Source organism: Solea senegalensis, linkage group LG11 (assembly GCF_019176455.1).
Source record: "Solea senegalensis isolate Sse05_10M linkage group LG11, IFAPA_SoseM_1, whole genome shotgun sequence".
NCBI classification, from domain to species: domain Eukaryota; kingdom Metazoa; phylum Chordata; class Actinopteri; order Pleuronectiformes; family Soleidae; genus Solea; species Solea senegalensis.
The window spans coordinates 15,116,510-15,134,963 of record NC_058031.1 but is presented as its reverse complement, the minus strand read 5'-3'; the positions used below and the strand labels follow the sequence as shown (position 1 = coordinate 15,134,963).

The 18,454-nt window shown below is 41.3% G+C and overlaps 1 protein-coding gene across 3 annotated transcripts in view; it reads left to right on the top strand.

The window, feature by feature from the left end:
- The window catches only part of LOC122776969 (kazrin-like), a 62,369-nt gene extending 44,225 nt beyond the window's left edge, over positions 1 to 18,144 (top strand). Inside the window, exons 3-9 of one of the 3 annotated variants that reach the window (XM_044037811.1) lie at positions 4,552 to 4,743; positions 11,380 to 11,516; positions 12,276 to 12,446; positions 12,698 to 12,781; positions 13,771 to 13,960; positions 15,086 to 15,222; positions 15,586 to 18,144. In XM_044037811.1, coding sequence (XP_043893746.1) covers positions 4,552 to 4,743; positions 11,380 to 11,516; positions 12,276 to 12,446; positions 12,698 to 12,781; positions 13,771 to 13,960; positions 15,086 to 15,222; positions 15,586 to 15,756 — 1,082 coding nt within the window. In that variant the 3' untranslated portion in view covers positions 15,757 to 18,144. Of the gene's footprint in view, positions 1 to 4,551; positions 4,744 to 11,379; positions 11,517 to 12,275; positions 12,447 to 12,697; positions 12,782 to 13,770; positions 13,961 to 15,085; positions 15,254 to 15,585 lie in introns of all 3 variants that reach the window. The other 2 variants (XM_044037812.1, XM_044037813.1) reach the window with 2 other exon arrangements.
- Positions 18,145 to 18,454: the final 310 nt, after the last annotated feature.

Below are 18,454 nucleotides of genomic sequence, written 5' to 3'. Positions count from 1 at the left end.
CATGTGACCCTGATGCATCCTCTCATCCTGACTAGAACTGGTTGTGATGGCAACAAAGCACACCACTGCAAAACAAACCACAGCCAATGTTTTGTTCCCAGATGTGCGGCTAAAAACAGCAGCGTATAAATCTGACTATGATATCTGTGTGTGTTTACAATCTGAACAAACCAGATAATTATTTATGTTGTTATCCTGTAATGCATCACTTAAAGGTTTGTATAAACTACAGTAACTATGCCTGTCTCCATGTTATGTATAGCTTATTTCAGGGCTTTTGCATTTATCCACTCCGACTTCTATAAAAATGTTTTTCCCTCCATTACCTTCTCTGAACTGGTCATTATATTTACTTTATTTTAATGTCTGTACGGTAGAATATACCATACAGTATAGTTTTTGTGTATACCATGCAAGGCATGTGTCCCATTTACAATAATGTATGGAAAAGGTAAAAATAATAAATGAGGCAAAAATCTAGTAACAAAATAATTAATTGAGAAAATGATTTTCAGCCACGCCACACTTACACTATCATTACTCTGAACCTTACATATTTAATGTCATGGAAGTTGGCTTCCCTTGCACAGAGGCTCCTCCGTGGGGCTGAGCTGTAAGGAGTCCTAAAGGGGAGAGCAGGAGAGATAGCACTTATCAGGAAGCTCCCACTCTGACTGTCATCTGTAAGGCAGAGCTACAGCGGGTCCATCTTGCCAACCTGGAGGATATGTGGACAGTGGAAAAAAAAAAAAATGTGGCTGTCTTCTTACCTCTCCCCCATCAACGTCTGACAGTCTTATCTGGAGTGCTCCAGCATCAGGCTCCCCCTCAGAAGGCTGGAAAGGACAATAACGTGTTTGTTTACACTTCACACGCTCTGCTAATAACTCGCTGTGGAATATTAAGATGGGTTTTTACGTGCGGTACATTGTAGATGTTCAGTGACCTGTTGACGATCAATTGACGGAATTTAAAGTCGTCATGACTCGGATGATAGATAGCCAGTCGCTTCGGTAAATATATGTATTATGATTATGACTCAACCTAAACTTTGGGGAGTACACTGACTCCTACAGACAACCAAGAAGTTTCAATCCCAATCCAATCCATCTTTATTTATAAAGCACTCAAAAACAACCACAGTGGACCAAAGTGCTGCACAGAATAATAAATAAAGACAGAATAAATAAAAGACATAAAAAGCTCACACAAGGCAATAAAATACATCTAAAAAAAAAACACAACTAAAATAAGTTAAAAATGCATAAACATACAATAAAACACAATAAAAAATAAAATACTGTCAACAGCTTAATTAGTGTCAATGGAAAGAGACAAGTTTTAAGAATAGATTCAATAACACAGGGAAGAGGCCTGTCTAAAGTGCACAGGCAGATCATTTCACTGTTTAGGGGCCACAACAGCAGCTGATCAGCTGACCTGAGTGAGCGGGAAGGTGCGTGACGGTGTGGCAGCTCAGTGAATCCTAAAGCGCAGTGAAGCTAGAATGGGGGAAATGTGGTCATATATATATGTGTATATCTATATATATATACATATACATATATTGCACCATCTGAAGACGAGTGATGGAGGACCCACTAACCCCCCGTGCATAAAGTGCATTACAGTAATCCAACCGAGAGGTGACAAAGGCGTGGATTACTGTTTCACAGTGTCCAGCTGCCTCAGTTGAAAAAAATGGCCCCGATCTGACTGTTGAACGTAAGGTCAGGGTCCATTTTAACACCCAGATTAGTGAGAGTTGGCTTGATATACTGGGCCCAGGGACCCAGATCCAGATGGCATTCGATCTGCTTTGAAGAACCAGGGTTAACCTCTTCACCTAAAGTTAAACAAAACATCTGTTTAGCTCATGAGTTTAGCTCCACCTAACTTTAATCCTTATCACTTAATGCTTACTCTTAAATACCTAACCAAAATTTAAATCTTAACCTATCTTCCGTTGAATCAGTTCCTCCAAAAATGGGGTTCTGCCTCATTAGGACCAGGTTTTGGTTTCCAATGATAAGGTCAGTGTTTATGCCAGAAAGCCTCCTAAAGTACGAGAACTACACACACACACACATTATTAAAGATAAAATCACATGTCCTGTCCCTTAATTATAACCTAGTGTGCCGCCTTTGCACAGTCAGTCCGTGCATTAATTTCTGAATAGGTAATCAAATTTTTAAATAATGAAAGGTTTCTTGTGGTCCATTGTTTCCAGAACGCACGCAAAGAGACTGTCGCTGCTTGAGTTGCTCCATAAAATGTGGTTCTATTATCTGCTCCATTAAATATACCTCAGTGTAATGACACTCCATGTGCCGGCGTTTTTCTCTCGACCCTTCTCCTAATAACCCTCTTTTACATTTCATTTGCATTATTTAGCAGGCAGCTCAGCCTCTTACATTTGGTCACCGGACTCAAATTAAGGAATTCGAAATTTGAGTATGGAGAATAATAGGGTTCAGCTTCCACGCAGGAAAGATGATTTCATTCCATTTCTGTTTCTGTAACACCAAATCAGAGCCATCTATCTCAAGGCATTTTATGGAGGGAAACTGCAGTCGTGCTGTCGGCAGACATTTGGTGACAATGGAGGAAAACAAAACAACCTTTTTTAAGCCAAGAAAGAAACCTTGTCGGCCATCTGCCTCCAAGAGAAATGGGGGAGAGACGGTGAGAAGGGGGAGGTAGGAGAAAGCAACCGAGTGCTTAAGATGAGGATGCAAGAAGAAAAATAAGTGTACACCACACGTCCTTCATTTCAGCTTGTTGTTAGAGTTGATTGTGGTGTTGAAGGTCATACAGTATAAATATCAATCAGAACTGTGGGTGAGTAGGACGCCAGGTCTGCTGTAAAAGGAGTGAAGACCGAGGAGACGATAGAGTAGATGTGTTATTCACATACTATACTATAACAATGAGCTATAAATAATAAACAATAAACTCTTACTCCATAATCATGCCATGGTGCAGTACAAATGTTAAACAAAACAAATATACAATTACTTTAATTTACAATTCCCAGAATCCAAAGCATTTGCTGAATAAGCACTTTTTGTTGGACCGTATTACACGTGTCTCCTATATTCGCAGCTCTCCCATTGATCTTATAAGCTTGGCTATAAGAATATGAAGTGTTATTTATTAGAGGCATTTGATAGTGGAGCCATGCCAGATGTACTTGAGTAGTTTTCCTTAACCACTGCCCCCCTTCTGCCCTGAGGATGCATGGAATTGAGTAGAATGACTCATTCATAATAAATGATACTGCACCTCATTGAAAATACTTTTTTTTTGTAGATTAAAATGTTCTTTTTTTTTTAGTGACTAATGTGATTGAAGTGTGACGTTTGTGTTTTGTGGCTTGTTTTTTAAAGTGTCTACTCCTAATACTTTTTGTGACTCAGACTAAGAGGAACAATCTATTTCTCTCTGTTGATGTTTTAATGCATTGTTTGCTTCTTTGCACAACACAAAGGAGGAGCTCTTCAAAACACCAGCCACTGAATATCACCTCTTTTCTTCTCGTCGCAAAATACTGTGCATTTTCAACACGCAGCTTTAAGTGTACACATGCTGTCATTTAATTATCCATGTGTTGCCTCTACTCTTGTCTCTACCTAATCGAAACATATGAAGTTGGGAAGTTGGTTATAGGGAAAGTTGGAATTTTTATTTCAAGAGCCCAGTGGAAATAACTCATCAGTGTTTTTTAAAGTCCATTTCCCATTATTCTGGAGTTGTCCAAATGCTTTAGAGTGAGCTGTCTGGCTTCCTGTTGGCTGCTTCCATTCCTGTTCCTGCAGTGAATGATGGAACCTTTTTTAACAGCATGACAATGAGGGAGGTGAAATAATATTTGTTGCAAGCCAGCTGACCTCTGTGCACACGTGTTTCCTGGCACGTTTCAGTGCACATTAGATTTGTTTGGCAAAGTTACTTCTAGAAGCATCCTACAAGTGAAACTATGTTATCCACTGTGTAAAGGTGTGTTTTAGAGCGGTGCACTGGCAAAACATCGTGTTCTGGGCAGTACTGGAAAACTATTGAGGAGTACCAGTTTTATTTTATCTTCCTGAGGTCATCTGGAATCTTCCTTCTCCTTCTCAGGATGAAGGTTAGGAGAACGTGGCTGCAAAGAGATGCACAAGTGTTATCTGGTCCTGAGAGGAAAGATAAGAGTGTTTTAGCATGCTAACCACCTAGCCCCGAAATGGCTGGCTCATACTACAGTGACTCACGGTAGCTTCTCATCTGCCCTGAAGAAACAAACCCTTGTGTTGTCAAAGCAGTGATGGCTCAAGTTCTTGGCAAGCAGCAGTCACTACCCAGCAAGAAATCATATTTGGCTGCAGACAAATCTTAACTATTTTTCATTTCAGAATTCATCTGTTGCATAGCTATTAAAACTACCTTCACGATATTGCATTCTTACTGGAATTACATTTTTACCTAGGCTTAATTTAAAAAATGTTTTAGGTTTACCAGCAAAATAAAAACCACTCTCACTTAAGAATGTTCTCCCCGCTCTCTGTTAGTGCTCCTTCGTGAGGAAGTGGCCCAGCTCCAGGAGGAGGTGCACCTGCTGCGGCAGATGAAGGACATGTTGAGTAAAGACCTGGAGGAGACTCAAGGAGGCTGTTCGGCTGATGTGCTCTCTGCCACTGAGCTCCGTGTGCAGCTGACTCAAAAGGAACAGGAGCTGGACCGAGCCAAGGAGGCTCTGCAAGGTAAGCAAGGACACAACGAGACACTGTGTGACTTATTTCAAACATGATTTCCCAATACTTCTTTTTGTATTGACATTCACTTGTCGGGTAAAAGTAAAAATGTCGGCATAAGAATAGTTATTGAGTTCAGGAAAAGTCTTTATTGTGATGTGTTCCAAAAATATTCCTGGGGCTTTGTGTCACTAGAAAACAGTCTGTGAACATTTTGCTTTTATAAAAAAATGTTTGCAAGTGGCCCTATGTGGTGAAAAGTATCCATCTATATTTCATCTTTCTAGGTCAGATGTATGAATACCTGAAATAAATAAAAACATATATTGTAGCTAAGCCATTCAGACGGGATAAGAAACAAATAAATATAGTTGCCTAAATTATAACAATGTGTGACAATGTGTACATTTTGAAAGTCTGCGAAGTGAAATGACAAAGCAGACCCAACTTTCCGTTCAGTCATTTCTGTTGATCATTTAGCTCGCAGCTGTCCAATGCTTTGTGTTTGTCGTCGTGCTGCTAGAAGCCTGCTGCGCGTTGCTCCAGAGCTCGTGAAACCCCAGCATTTTTCTTGTCACCGTAACGTTAACATTAGAGCCACTAACCGTGTCGTTAATGCTGCCCATTAGCTGCATCACACCCCATTAGCATGTGTTCTGCTGGAGAGATGAAGTGGTATAGGGAAATCATGAGCGCCACTCCCGCTGTGCACTGCCCGCACAGCCTGATCCTGGACTCTAGCTCCCCTATACTGCCCTCAGAGAATATGTATGTATGGGTAGATGGTTGGTCAGCTGGACCACATTTCTATCATTAGTCAGCTGCTTAACCTGTGTGTCAGCAATGTCGTGCTTCAACCAGTGGCTCCTTGATCAGCTAAACACTGCGGTGGCCATATTAACAGTGACTTTGTGGTTCTACTATGTCAGTGCTGCACTAGGCAATAGACAGCCATGTCACACGATGCAGTAAAAGGTCCAGAAATGCACATTTCAGGAGCTGTGCTTTCTGTGGGTGAGACACCCACTCACCCACTCCCCAAACTTGTCAGGTCTTTAAACATTTTATGACATACTTAAGACACCTAACAAACATCATTTTTGCCCTGTAATGGTAAGCCTTTATTTTTGACTTTCAATGCTTGTTAATACTAAGGTGTTGCCTTATTTAAAGGTTAAAACTGATAAATCTGTGGGAAGTATTCTCACTCACTCACTCACTCACTACCTCATCTTCTGACGCCAAAAGGCGGGGTACACCCTCACCAGTCCACCACAGGGCCATATAATGACTAACAACCATCCACTCTCACACCTATGGCCAAATTTTAGATTTAGTTTTTTAGACTGTGGGAGGAAACTAGAGACACACACACACACACACACACACAGGGAGAACATACATGGGATATATTCTTTTTAAAATAATTTATAGTAATGTTCTTTTTATTATTTGGCACAAAAAGGGCAAATGAATGTAAAATGAATTAAAAGGTAAAAGGTTCTTCTCTGCTAATGACCAACAACCACAGTAGGTCACGTTCTGATCAAGGTTGTAATAGTTTATTCTATTTTCTTTTTGTTTTTAAAGTGAGTTAGATTTAATTCATTTTAGAGCTTTTAAGTTTGCTAATTTTTATGAGTTATTATTCTGTAAATGCTTAGCTTTAGTGTTAGTTTTTATTAGTTTTAGTGTGTCTCAAATACAACCTCTCAAAACTGCCGGCAGAGAAAAAAATAAATACATCATCATTCATATGAACGGATGACGTATGAAATACATTTACAGAGACAAAAAACTAAACACAATATACGTTTTTGTTATTTTGTTAGTTTTCGTGAACTATAATAACCTTAGTTCAGATCCACATGTATGAAATGAGAACATGTTGCTCTGTGCACTGAGTCATATAATAAAGATCTGCTGCTGGACATTACACACAGTGGATTACAGGACATCAAGCAGAGATGTCATCAGTGTGGCAGTGAATCATTCCCTTTCAGAGTTCCAGCCCATGCAATGAGGCAGAACACAAACCCACCATTTTAGTTTGAGACAAACACGTGACGTACTGTCAGGAGATTCTGTTGCACTTGTCACTCGGTGTATACACTTTTCAAAAGAGCTCGAATAGAATAGAGCAGATCTCATATGAATTTTCATCTCTTCTTCAGCTGGATGTGTGCTATCACGTGAAGGCCACCGCTTACCTGCCCCTAGCACATGCTGCTTTACGTGTTTCTTTCTTTCTCTTAAAGCTAAGCATCAGAGCGGACGTGTAGGTTCAGTTGTGAAAATTGTTTTGATTATTAATGATTTTGTATTGCTATTTTCCACACGACCCACCTCCCTAGTAGCTGATTGCCAAGTCTGTTATTCCACATTTTATGTTTTTGTCTTTTGTTCCATGCTGCAGACACTTGATGTTTGCACTGGACAGAACTGGTGATCACTGTTGTGTATGGCTTTTATTTTGATAAGGACAGGATGTGACCATGTGAATATTATGACACCATTACTGTCCAGACCACTTTATACTGGGCTCTTCTAGTCATGTTAGACAGGATGACGAGAATGTTAAACGGGTACTGACTGGAGCAATAATTAAATGTTTTATCAAGAGCAAATTATTAGTAATAACAGGCATTTGCAAACAGTGCCTCTGGACAAATTAAGTAAAATGTCTTTCAGTGTATGCGGCTTAAGAGAAACAAATACTCTGATATGTATATTTCCTGAAGCCTTCAACATTTCTTTTCTTCTTTAATTTATTGTTGCTAAGAAAGACTGGTTAACTGAAAGGAATATTTGTTTTTTAAGTGTTTTCAAATGAAGTAACAGGCTCAATGTTCTCAAGAATTAACTGTTTCCAGTGATTAGAGGTGAGATGTTGACATTATTTGATTATTGATTACTGGGACTGTCTCACCAACTCTGTCAAAGTGTTTCCCGCCGAAGAATGAAAGCAATGCTAAGAGAACTGACGTGCCACAGGGTTTTGGTTTTTTTTGTTTAATTCAAATGCTGTCAACAATTATTGTGAAGCACAGAAGCTTTGTGTGTTTTTTTCTTTTCCTATGGTTCTGCTTTGGATACAAAAGCAAAAAGGCTGGAGTGAAGCAGGAGCATGAAAGAAATGCATCACACCCCCTCCTCTGCTCTCTGCCGCTTGAGATAATACCTGTTTACTTTGGGAATGGTTCACAAAATCTGTGCTGCCACTCGCACCTCAGTGCAGACGGTCTGTGGCTAAATTACATGCAGATTTTCTGGTGCCCATGAATACAAAATGGAGAGTGCCAACTCGCTCTGTATTCTCTCTCTGTTACACTTCAGCTGCTCTAACTCTTCCTCTATATCCCCTTCTGTCTTCTGTTTGTTGCACTGCTCACACTGTTTCAACGTTAAAGCTTGAGCTTACTTCCTCTGAGTGCCAGACATCTGCCTGTTTGCACTCCAATCTTGGTGACTGACAGGTGTTATGTGTATGTATATATATACATATATATATATATCGTAATGTTCCATTTTTAACCCAAGAATAATAAACTGTCTTGGCATTAAACACAGTTGGAAAATTGTCACAGTTTGACCATCGTCGAAAAGTGTTTATAAGATTACTCGACTTATTTGGACTTTCTTATTAGAGTCGCATCCATCTTCTACCAGTTTATCCTCCACATGAGGATCTTGGTTGGGTGCCGATGCCAATCCCACCAAACATAGGACGTAAGGCAGGGTACACCCTGAACAGGTTGCCAGTCCATCACAGGAGCACATAGAGACAAAAAATATCCACTCTCACACTCACAGTCAATTTCGAGTGTCCAATTTGCCAAATCCTCAAAATCTGCATGTTTCTGGACTGTGGGAGGAAGCTGGAGAACCCAGAGAAAACCCACATGCACACAGGGAGAACGTGTAAACTCTATGCAGAAAGACTCTTTTTCAAAGTCCTATTTAATAAAATTAAAATAAAAAGTACAGTTCTGCTGTTGAACTGCTGATCAGCGACTCCCAGTCATTCCTGAGCTCAAGTGGAAGCTGCAGACAGCTTCAGTATGCATCACCAAAAAACAGTGTCTACTGTATTTAGTGTCATTTCATGCTGGACCGCATCTCTGCTCTTCACAACAAGGCTTACAGTATATTATCGTCCAGGTTTTTTTTCGTATTTGTTTGTCTCTAGAGAATTTAACAACACCCATTATAGGTAGTTGTAAAGAGAGACCAGTGGAAATGTCTCCTACTGACGTTTCATCCACATCTCAGCCGTCCGTGTATAGTATAGTCAGTATAATCTTTATGTGTATCTACTGTATTAGCATTATGGGGTTTTTTTTACTGTACATCTTAATAAATAATTGTCTTATTCCCTCATATGTTTTTGTTAGTTTCAATACAGGAATAGATCCAGAGAGCGGGGACTCCCTGATGAGTCCAGTGTTTCAGTTAATTATCTAATGACTTGCACTCATTGCACATAATTTTTGCTCTCAACGAGTCCAGTAGACAAAGGCTTTTAGTGCACTATTAGGTGTTATTAGGTGACATTAAAATACTTAACTACACAAGGGCTTTGCTGGCAGAGGCAGGTGTAACGTGGTGAGGTGAAAAACACTTATGCAGATTGGGAGGAGTGTGTGAGGAGAGGGTGATGCAGAAAGAAACACTCAACGGTGGGAATAGTGGTTTGGACTTTTGATGGCGAATGTTTGTTTTTGCCCGAGTCTCGATCCGCTCCTCTGCTTACACAGGCAGAGAGTTGGGAGTTTAGTGTGTGATCCTGCATGCTGACATGCAGATGTTTGCACAAAGGCAGCCACTGTTTTCACATCTCACACGTGCAGGGAATTTATGCGTACCTAAAAAAAGGTCCAGAAACATTCAGAATACGCAAAACGTATTGTGTGGAATGATCACAAAAGAAGGTGAAAGGCAAGTGTTTGCGCAGGTGTGATTCTTCAGTGCATATTAACGATTTCATTAAAAACTACCGCATCCTCTTCATGTCTTCTTTCTCCTCTGGCGCTACACAAATGAGCTTCTGCTCTGTTTGGTTCCCAGGTGCATTTAATCTGGTTATAATTGAGAGTAGGTTAGTCATTAATATGGCTGTTGTCAGAGAGGGGCGTGCCAGTGCTTTCACAATGTATGTTCTGTAGTGTGATGTAAAAGTAATGAGCATGTCCGCCCCTGTTTATCTGGTGTATTTATACACACGTTTCCAGCGCAAAGTAAAAAGTGCCAATTTGATTAGCAAACGTGAATGGGCCCTTTTTACGAAGTCACAGTGAGTGCTTTCACCAGGAACATCCATGTTGCCAACAGTCACAGGTGCAGGATGTGAAGCAGCAGCAATGTTTTTGGCTCATCTTAAAGACAGCTTTGATTTCACTTCCTGGGGCAGGTGCTGGGAGGTTTCCTGTTACTCTTGGCCAATAAGAGACGTTTCTTGTTTTCATTCTCCGAATCGTTTGGCCTGCGCGTTCTTTTGGCTCGGAGATTCCGCCTCGAAAGGACGGGTGAGAGGAGGAGATATGAAACGGTGACAGGAGGGAAAAGGAAAGAGGGGGAAACGGGAGGACGCGCCCGTCCTTGTGAAACTGCACTTCCATTCCACTCGCCTGAGCACGCTCCCTGGACGGAACTTGAGAATGTCACACAATTAACCAGCCTGTGATATAAGTTAATTAATGACAGGCAACAAGCTCAGAGGGGTAAAAAAAAAAAAGAAAGGTGAACACAAGAATAAATAAAACGTGTTGTAAATAGCTAGAGCTGTGGTGCTGTAAAGGAAATAAAAGTAAAAAAGATAAAAGGTGGACACACAACATTTATAGTATGGTATCATAAAAAAAGTGTGGAGGTGTAGCTGCAGATGTCTGGGAAAATAACCTCACAAGAAGAGAGGAAGAAGATCAAGGGAATGCAGCAGTGGAGGCAGATGCAAAGGAAGGAAAATGGAGACGTTGCTTTTGAAAAAATTAGAGCTCCTCTGAATAACTACACTGAACCATATTCTTTATCATGTTGCGTGGGTGAAGTGCCAGAGGATTAGAGAGAGCATGTGCCACAGAGAGATAGAAGAAAACGAGGGAGCCGGCAGCGGAGAGGAGATTGACGGGAGGGTTCGTGTGTGATTCAGTTCTTTATTAATGTGGTCACGCTACATTAAACCAGCAACAGCAGGTGTTTTCAATGTTTTTACTTCAACGCTTCATATGTGAAGGAGCTTAGTAACCTACTTATTATGCATGAAAAAGACGGAGCACATATTGCCAAGATGTGTTTGATTCAGATTGTATTTCATGAATATTAACGGCACAAACAAAATAACCTATAATATGTGTCATCAAACAGTAGAATCGCTATAATCACTATAAAGCTTTTTTGTAGACCAAAATAAGGTCTGTGTTCTTTGAGAAAAAGCAAAGACGTAGCCTTTAGGCCATGTAAATAGACACTACATGTTTATGATGCAAGTTACGTAATTCAATTCACCGACAGCCATTGTCTTGATCCGTCCTCATTTTTGTCCTTTCACAAAGTGCTGTGGCTGGCGTTCATGCTCACACACGCGACACCGATGGTCTGCTCTCTGATGCAAACTTGCCACCCCGTCTCTCTTGTTCTTCCTTGCAGCCATGAAGTCAGACCGTAAGCGCCTGAAGGCAGAGAAAGCGGACCTGGTGAACCAGATGCAGCAGCTTTATGCCACACTGGAGAGCCGGGAGGAGCAGCTCCGTGACTTCATACGCAACTATGAGCAGCACAGAAAAGTACGGCAGCCATGCTCTGGATCTATGACTGTCTCATGCATGAAGTCTCCTTTTATGTAGCTGCGTCGTGTTGTGCGACACCTGTAGCACAAAATATAGTATAACCCAAAATCAGAAAAGAGTATTTTTTTCATGCATGCACTGTACATGTATATGCATCTACTCGAGGTTAAAAGTAGATGATCCCTGCATTCATAACTACATCTACTATATAAGGTCTAGTGTGTAAGAACTGTTGAGACTGCAGACTGAAACAACTACAGTGGCCTTTGCATTCCAGGAAAAAATAAAATATAAGCTTATGCTTCAAAACGTTTGTCTGTTTCTGCTGCTGTTAAGCAAATGATGGCACAAGATAGCAGCCTCCATAAAGTAAGGACGTTAACATGCGCAGGTGTCGTACTATCCAATAAAATCGTCAATGCAGTGTGCACCTGTTTATCATATAAAGGTCCCATTATAGTTTTTATTTCATCATTTCATCATCAGGTATTGAATTTTACTTTCTTTTATCGTCTTCTAGACACAAAAATAGCTTAACTTATTTTCAATTTGGTGTGCAGCCAAGAAGGTTATGTTTTCATTTTTCTGTTTGCAGGATAACGCATTTTTTTTAAGTAGATCTGATTAAGGGAATAGATTCAGAACTTTTTCTTTTTCACTTTATTTAACCTTGTAAGATTATGTGTTGGCAGAGACATCTGCTTTGAAAGGTGTTGTTGTTGTGAAGCAGTTCATCAGGGTCTCTGTGTCCACCAGGAGAGCGAGGATGCGGTGAAGGCACTTGCCAAGGAGAAGGACCTGCTGGAGAGAGAGAAGTGGGACTTGCGGCGGCAGACCAAGGAGGCCACCGAGCATACGGTGGTGCTGCGCTCGCAGCTCGACCTCAAGGAGAATCGCATCAAGGAGCTGGAAGCTGAACTGGCCATGGTGAGACAGAAAGGCACATGACGCTTTCGTTGGGATTGTAGAGTTAGAACTTTGTCATTGTTTTGGCGATATCATGGCTGAGAAACAAATGTTATCACAAGGAAAAGCACAGATTCTCTGTTGTCTGTTTCAAGGGCGTACCATGCATCCATTACTATGTATTATTGTGGGTATGCTGCATATTTATCAAACAAATCAAAGCTGTTCAACGTTAAGTATAGCCATCCCTCATGTCTCCAACCCCCCCCCAGATGAGTAACTCTGTCAATCAGAGAATGGAGTTCCGGGTGTTTGAGCGGCTTGCAGAGAGGGACTACTCATCTAGGTTCATGGCGGTAAGATGGGTCCCCAGCTTGAAAATATGATTTCTTGACCCTCCCATTCTTTGGAAATCTCTCTCCTTTGTGTGATCTGATATCCATCTTGGAAAGCCCCTCCTCAGCTGCACGTGTTTGACTGACCCTCGGCCGCCCCTTGACCCAGTGATCCTAACATTGGTGACCTCTTTCCTGCTGTGATTTCTCTGAAATGAAATATACAGTGCATGGGGCGGGAATATGTACCAGCATTCTGGCAACTAATGATTTGGTATGTGATTGTGATTCTGTTTTGCAAAGCAAAGACTGTAATTGATCATTTGACCACAGTTGGGTTAGGAGATGATTGCGATGAAGCTGACAGTGCTGGTGTTGATTTGCAGCCTCTTGCCGCTTTGCATGACGATAAGATTCACAGATTAACGGGGTTTTGGAGCATTTGTGAAACGGCAACATGCCATTTCTCATCCTAAAACGCCTGAACTGGTAATGAAAACTAAACCCTGCACAGACACACATGCAACAACACCTCTCCCAAGGTTCCAGGAGCTTATTGTTGCTTTTGTTTCATTTTTGTGACAAGCTAATTTGATAAGTGGAAAAGCTTCATTATTTTCAGCTCTTCCCTTTTTATACACAATTGACCACTCACTTCCACCCCAGAAAGTAAGAAGAAAAAAAAACACACCTCTTCCAGATATTCTCTCCATCAGTGCTCTCAGGAACATTTCACACAACAAAAGACACATGCATTTTTCACAAGGTGCCCAGGAGACAACTGACATATAACCGTGTACTCAGAGACTTTCAGAAGCATTATGGATACATAACATGAATGTTAGCGCGCGCGCACACACACACACACACACACACACACAATATGCGTGTAAATAAATACATCAAATCACAAAAAGCCAAAGGAAAAAAATCTTATTTCTCTCTGGGATTGTTTATTTGATGTAGATTTGCCGTGTACCTAATTGTGTCCGTGTGTCTGCTGTCCTAAGGCCAAACAGTCACTAGCCACCCTGACCAAGGACGTGCCCAAGCGCCACTCTCTGGCCATGCCCACGGAGGCGGTTGTCAACGGCAACAGCCAGGAGTGGGTGATGCATGCGGACCTTCCCCTGACTGCTGCCATCAGACAGAGTCAGCAGACGCTTTATGTCCACCCTGGTCATCCCACTGACCGACAAGGTAGGCGCACATGGCACTTACACCCTCATCCTTAACATAAACCGACCCACACACTGTGGTTTCACTTTCATGTACTCATGTCAGTTTGTGCCATCTGCTCAGTACGACCACATTACTCGTGATGCTGCTCTGGTCGTGGCGTGGCGTGTGTGCTTTTTGGAGCAGCAGCAGTGGACAAAATGTTGGCTCTTCAGCTTCCTTTCACCGTCACTGCACACAAATGTTGCCTCTGTATTTACGCTCTTTGGTAGTGTGGGATTGGCTGTAAACTCCTGTTTCTTTCTGTTTCTATAAAAGTGAGAAGTTTTTGGAGAAGTTATTATTTTTTGTCTGCATGCTGTGACCCAGTTACTGAGGAAAACGTTTGTTATTCATTTTTCATTTACATCTGACTTTTAATAATTTCACTTTTCTCGACTCTCAGGCCCAAATGTAGGTCCATCATTTTATACGACTTGCACAGGGGGAAACCTTTTCTTTTTTTTCTTTTCTTTTCTTTTCTTTTCTTCTTTAGGTCCAATCTAATCAAACAATGTCTTCAATATTGACGTGAAATTCGGTCCCTATGGTTTAAATATCCACATATATGAAGGCCAGTGTGAGGTACAACAGATTTAATCAAAGGAAAGACACATGACAAAGTCAAAGCAATATTGTCACTGTGTAATAATTATCATCATAACCTCAGGCGACTGAATTCAAAACTTCAGAAAAGTTCAATTAAATGTTGTTTACACAGATTACATATGGAACCATGGGTTTGAGCGGGTTGTTAGTCAGAAGAACAAACAGGCGAAGGCAAATAAAGAAAAAGAAAATGAAAACAAGAACAAGAAGTCAGTCGTCAAAAACACCAAAATAGTTTTTGCAATTGACTGCATCAGTCTCAATGGTACACATTTGTTCAACCTCTGTGAACATGTTTTCGCTGTTGCTTAGCAACTGCGGGTGATAACAAATAATGTCAGGCTGCTGGTTTGGGGCTTTTTGAAATCTATATTTTATGTGAGACAAAAAAACAAAACACATTTTTCCCCCCGTCCACTCCTTTTGATGCCCGAACACACCCCAAAGAAAACAAGCCTCTTTTTTTTGTCTCCACTTTTTCTCCTTGCCCCCGTTTAGTGGCTGCTGTGCGGGTGAGCCCGTGCCACTCGCGTCAGCCCTCCATCATCTCCGACGCCTCAGCATTGGAGGGAGACCGGTCATCCACACCCAGTGACATCAACTCACCACGCCATCGGACTCACTCCCTCTGCAATGTAAGAGCTGCCCACCACTGCACCCTCCCAAGTAATTACCTCCTTTGTGGTAACTGCCAGCTGTCCTCCTGCCTGGCTGCTGTTGTTTCTCTCCACCATCATTATGGCTGAATATGTGTTTGCCCCACACAGTCGGTTGTGTGTTCACTCTGCAGCTGTGACTTGGATTCGTGTGAGAAGCAGTTGTGGTTGTGTGGACGAAGTGCATGCCTCGCAGCATGGGAAGCGTCACTTTTCTTTTCTGTCGTGATGTCTGTTTCTTCTGGCCTTTTGTCGCCCACTCTCCACTCCTTCACTGACATCTCTGATCTTGCATTTCTGTTCATTTGACGATCATTTCATCTTCTCTCTCTCTCCCTCCAGTCCCTAGAAGATTTGGAGGAGGCGAAGCGTAAGAAGAAGAAAGAGAAGATGGGCCTGGGCTCTCTGTCGCGCGTCTTTGCCCGGGGAAAACAGCGCAAGTCTCTTGACCCCGGTTTGTTTGATGGTACATCAACGCCTGATTATTACATTGAGGAAGATGCAGACTGGTAAAGCACACATGCTCGGGCGAACGCCCCGCGGAGCCATTCTGGCAATTGTTAGAAGACAGGATTGTGTCCAAGCGCTTGTGTGCGAGATGATGGATGTGCATTTGATGTCACTGTGTACAGATATACTGATGTGCGTGCCTGTGCAGTCTCACATCTGTGCATATTTATGCGCGCGTGTGTGTGAGAGAGTGTGTGCATGTGTGTGTGTGTGTGAGGCCATGTCAGGAGGCGGAGGCGTGTCTGACTTTGCTGAAGTGTAAAACTTAACAAGCGGATTGCACCTGTGTGTAAATAGAGTGAACCGTGTGACACAGCGGCCACGTGGATGTGTTCTGTTGTATCTGCCCTCCAAAATGACTGTGTTGTCACACCTTTTAATGATTCTGAAAACTGTTTTCGACCCGAAAACTTGAAGGACTGCTGTACGTGTAAATAACAACAGTTGATGTGCACTTTGTGCTTGTAAATGTCTCCTTGTCCTGAATGCCTTTTGTTGTTTTTGACATGTTCTCCCCTCCTCTCACTACCTTTTAACTTAAACTCCTCCCTGTTTATTGTCCTGCTTGGTCCCTCCCCCTCCTCCTCCCCCTCCCCCTCCCCTCCCTCCACACTGCCATGACGAGAACAGTTTCCTGTAGGCTACATGCAGACTCCTCAAATCCACAGCCGATGCCGTTGCACAACTCATGCGTCGGCTGTCCAGAAAACTGTGCAGAGGCGCTGCTTCATGTTTTCTCAAATGAGACCTCAAAAGACGTTGCTAAGCAAAGAATGAACTTTCTATGCAGAACAGTTTGTTCCCCAGCAACGTGGCGCCAAACAGGAAATGAAAAGAAATGTCTTTTTCTATCTGTAATGATAGAATGTTCATGACAAAAGGTACATGTGTGACATGCATGCAAATAACCCCAGTCCCTACATGCTTGTTAAAGGAAACCCTGTTAAAGACAAATGTCTTTCTGTGGGTATGCTGTTGAGACGGAGATTAACTGTCTTAACTGTCTAAAACAAACAAAAGAGAGGTCAGTTACTGATTTCACTGTGTTAATCTATGGTTTCCTCTGATTTAAATGACGCGATTCTCTCTGCTTTTCACATAGTTCTGTGATCTGAGCATAACATCCCAAACATGATGCGCTTTAATTTGCACCTACATGCCTTCTTCATGCTAAATTACATTTGATGTGGTAAAGGTCAACAGTCACAGAGGAAACCAAACGCTACACTTTGAATGATGAAATAATTACTCCACTGATTCATGGAGCTTTATTCCATTTTCTCTCTGTAAGATCTAAAATTAGCTTCCAGCGATCTTTTTTTAATATATATACTTAAAAAGACTGTGGAGAGCAGAAATGTTCTGGGAGAAGCTACTATAAAAGACAAAGTCATTTTGTCTCAGCACAGTAAATATCAGCTACTATACCAACGAGAAATAATTATTAGACTAAACCTCAGGAACTGGGCCAGAAAATCACACTTGTGTCAATTCTGAGGCCTGATTACGGAGCAGAATGTTCATTGAACCACTCTGACAATAACAAGTGCCAGTTTAAGCCATTGCTACAAAAAGCAATTAACTTCGTGCCAAAGGTTAATAGCATTTCTTTGAGCGAAGGAATGACTAAAGACATTGGATTTTTTTTTCTTTTTAATCCATGCAATGGATTGAGCTGGAGTCTGCACTGACCCGCAGGAAGTCTGAACTCTCCCTGATATTAAACTAACAGTGGGTATTTGTCAGTTTCACCTGAAACGCTATAGACTCACAGATTACATTGGAGCTGTATTTAACCACAATGCTTGTCGAGACAGTGCACATGTAAGCAGTGTGGAGATCGTTATTATTTAACCCTTTGCTCAGCCCAAAATCTGGGTTTGCAGGTTTAGAAGTGAACCACTGAGATTATTTAGAGATTAGTCATGATGTATTTAATTGTATGTATAAGAACAATAGCTCAGCCAGTTTATCTCATTACACATTCAGTGAAATGTATGAAAATCAAGACTATTTTTTATTTTTTCATGTAATCAAACGTATGTCCCCGTGCTGATGGGGGAAAAAAACATATCAAATGAAAACTGTTGTATCATTTTAGGTCTTGAGCCACAGTCTCTTTGTTTGGTTCCTTTTTTTTATTATGTTCCACAGATATTTTCCTTTTTGTAAATGAGATAACATCACAGAAATGAAATTAATATTATTATTAAAGAGTTTTATTTAAAGTCAAAAGATGTAGGCCTCATTGGAGGACTTCTATATCTATCCTGAGATGTTTAGCAGTGGCTCGTAGCAAACCATTCAAGGCATGGCAACAAAATCACCTTCACAAGAACTTAATGAAAAGGATAAAATTATTTTAAAATAAAATAAGTAATGTTGAATTTCCATGTGGCTGTCCTCTCTTTCCCTGTGTTCATGTTTGAGTGTGTATGTGTCCCTGTGTCGTTGTATGGATCTAATCCTGATTTGTCCCCCTACGCCACGGGAATTGCCATTTTTAACATATTATGTGTTAGCTTCCACCTGTCTCTCTGTCAGAGGACACTAAAGCTTCCACATGGCCTCCTTTCCTCCCATTCCAACACTTAAATTAAAACATCCTGTTCTATTGAGATCAATAAAAAAGGAAAGGATAGAAAGGAAGCCATGTCAGAATGTTGGAACACAACTCATACGTGTCAGCACTTGGTGTCGA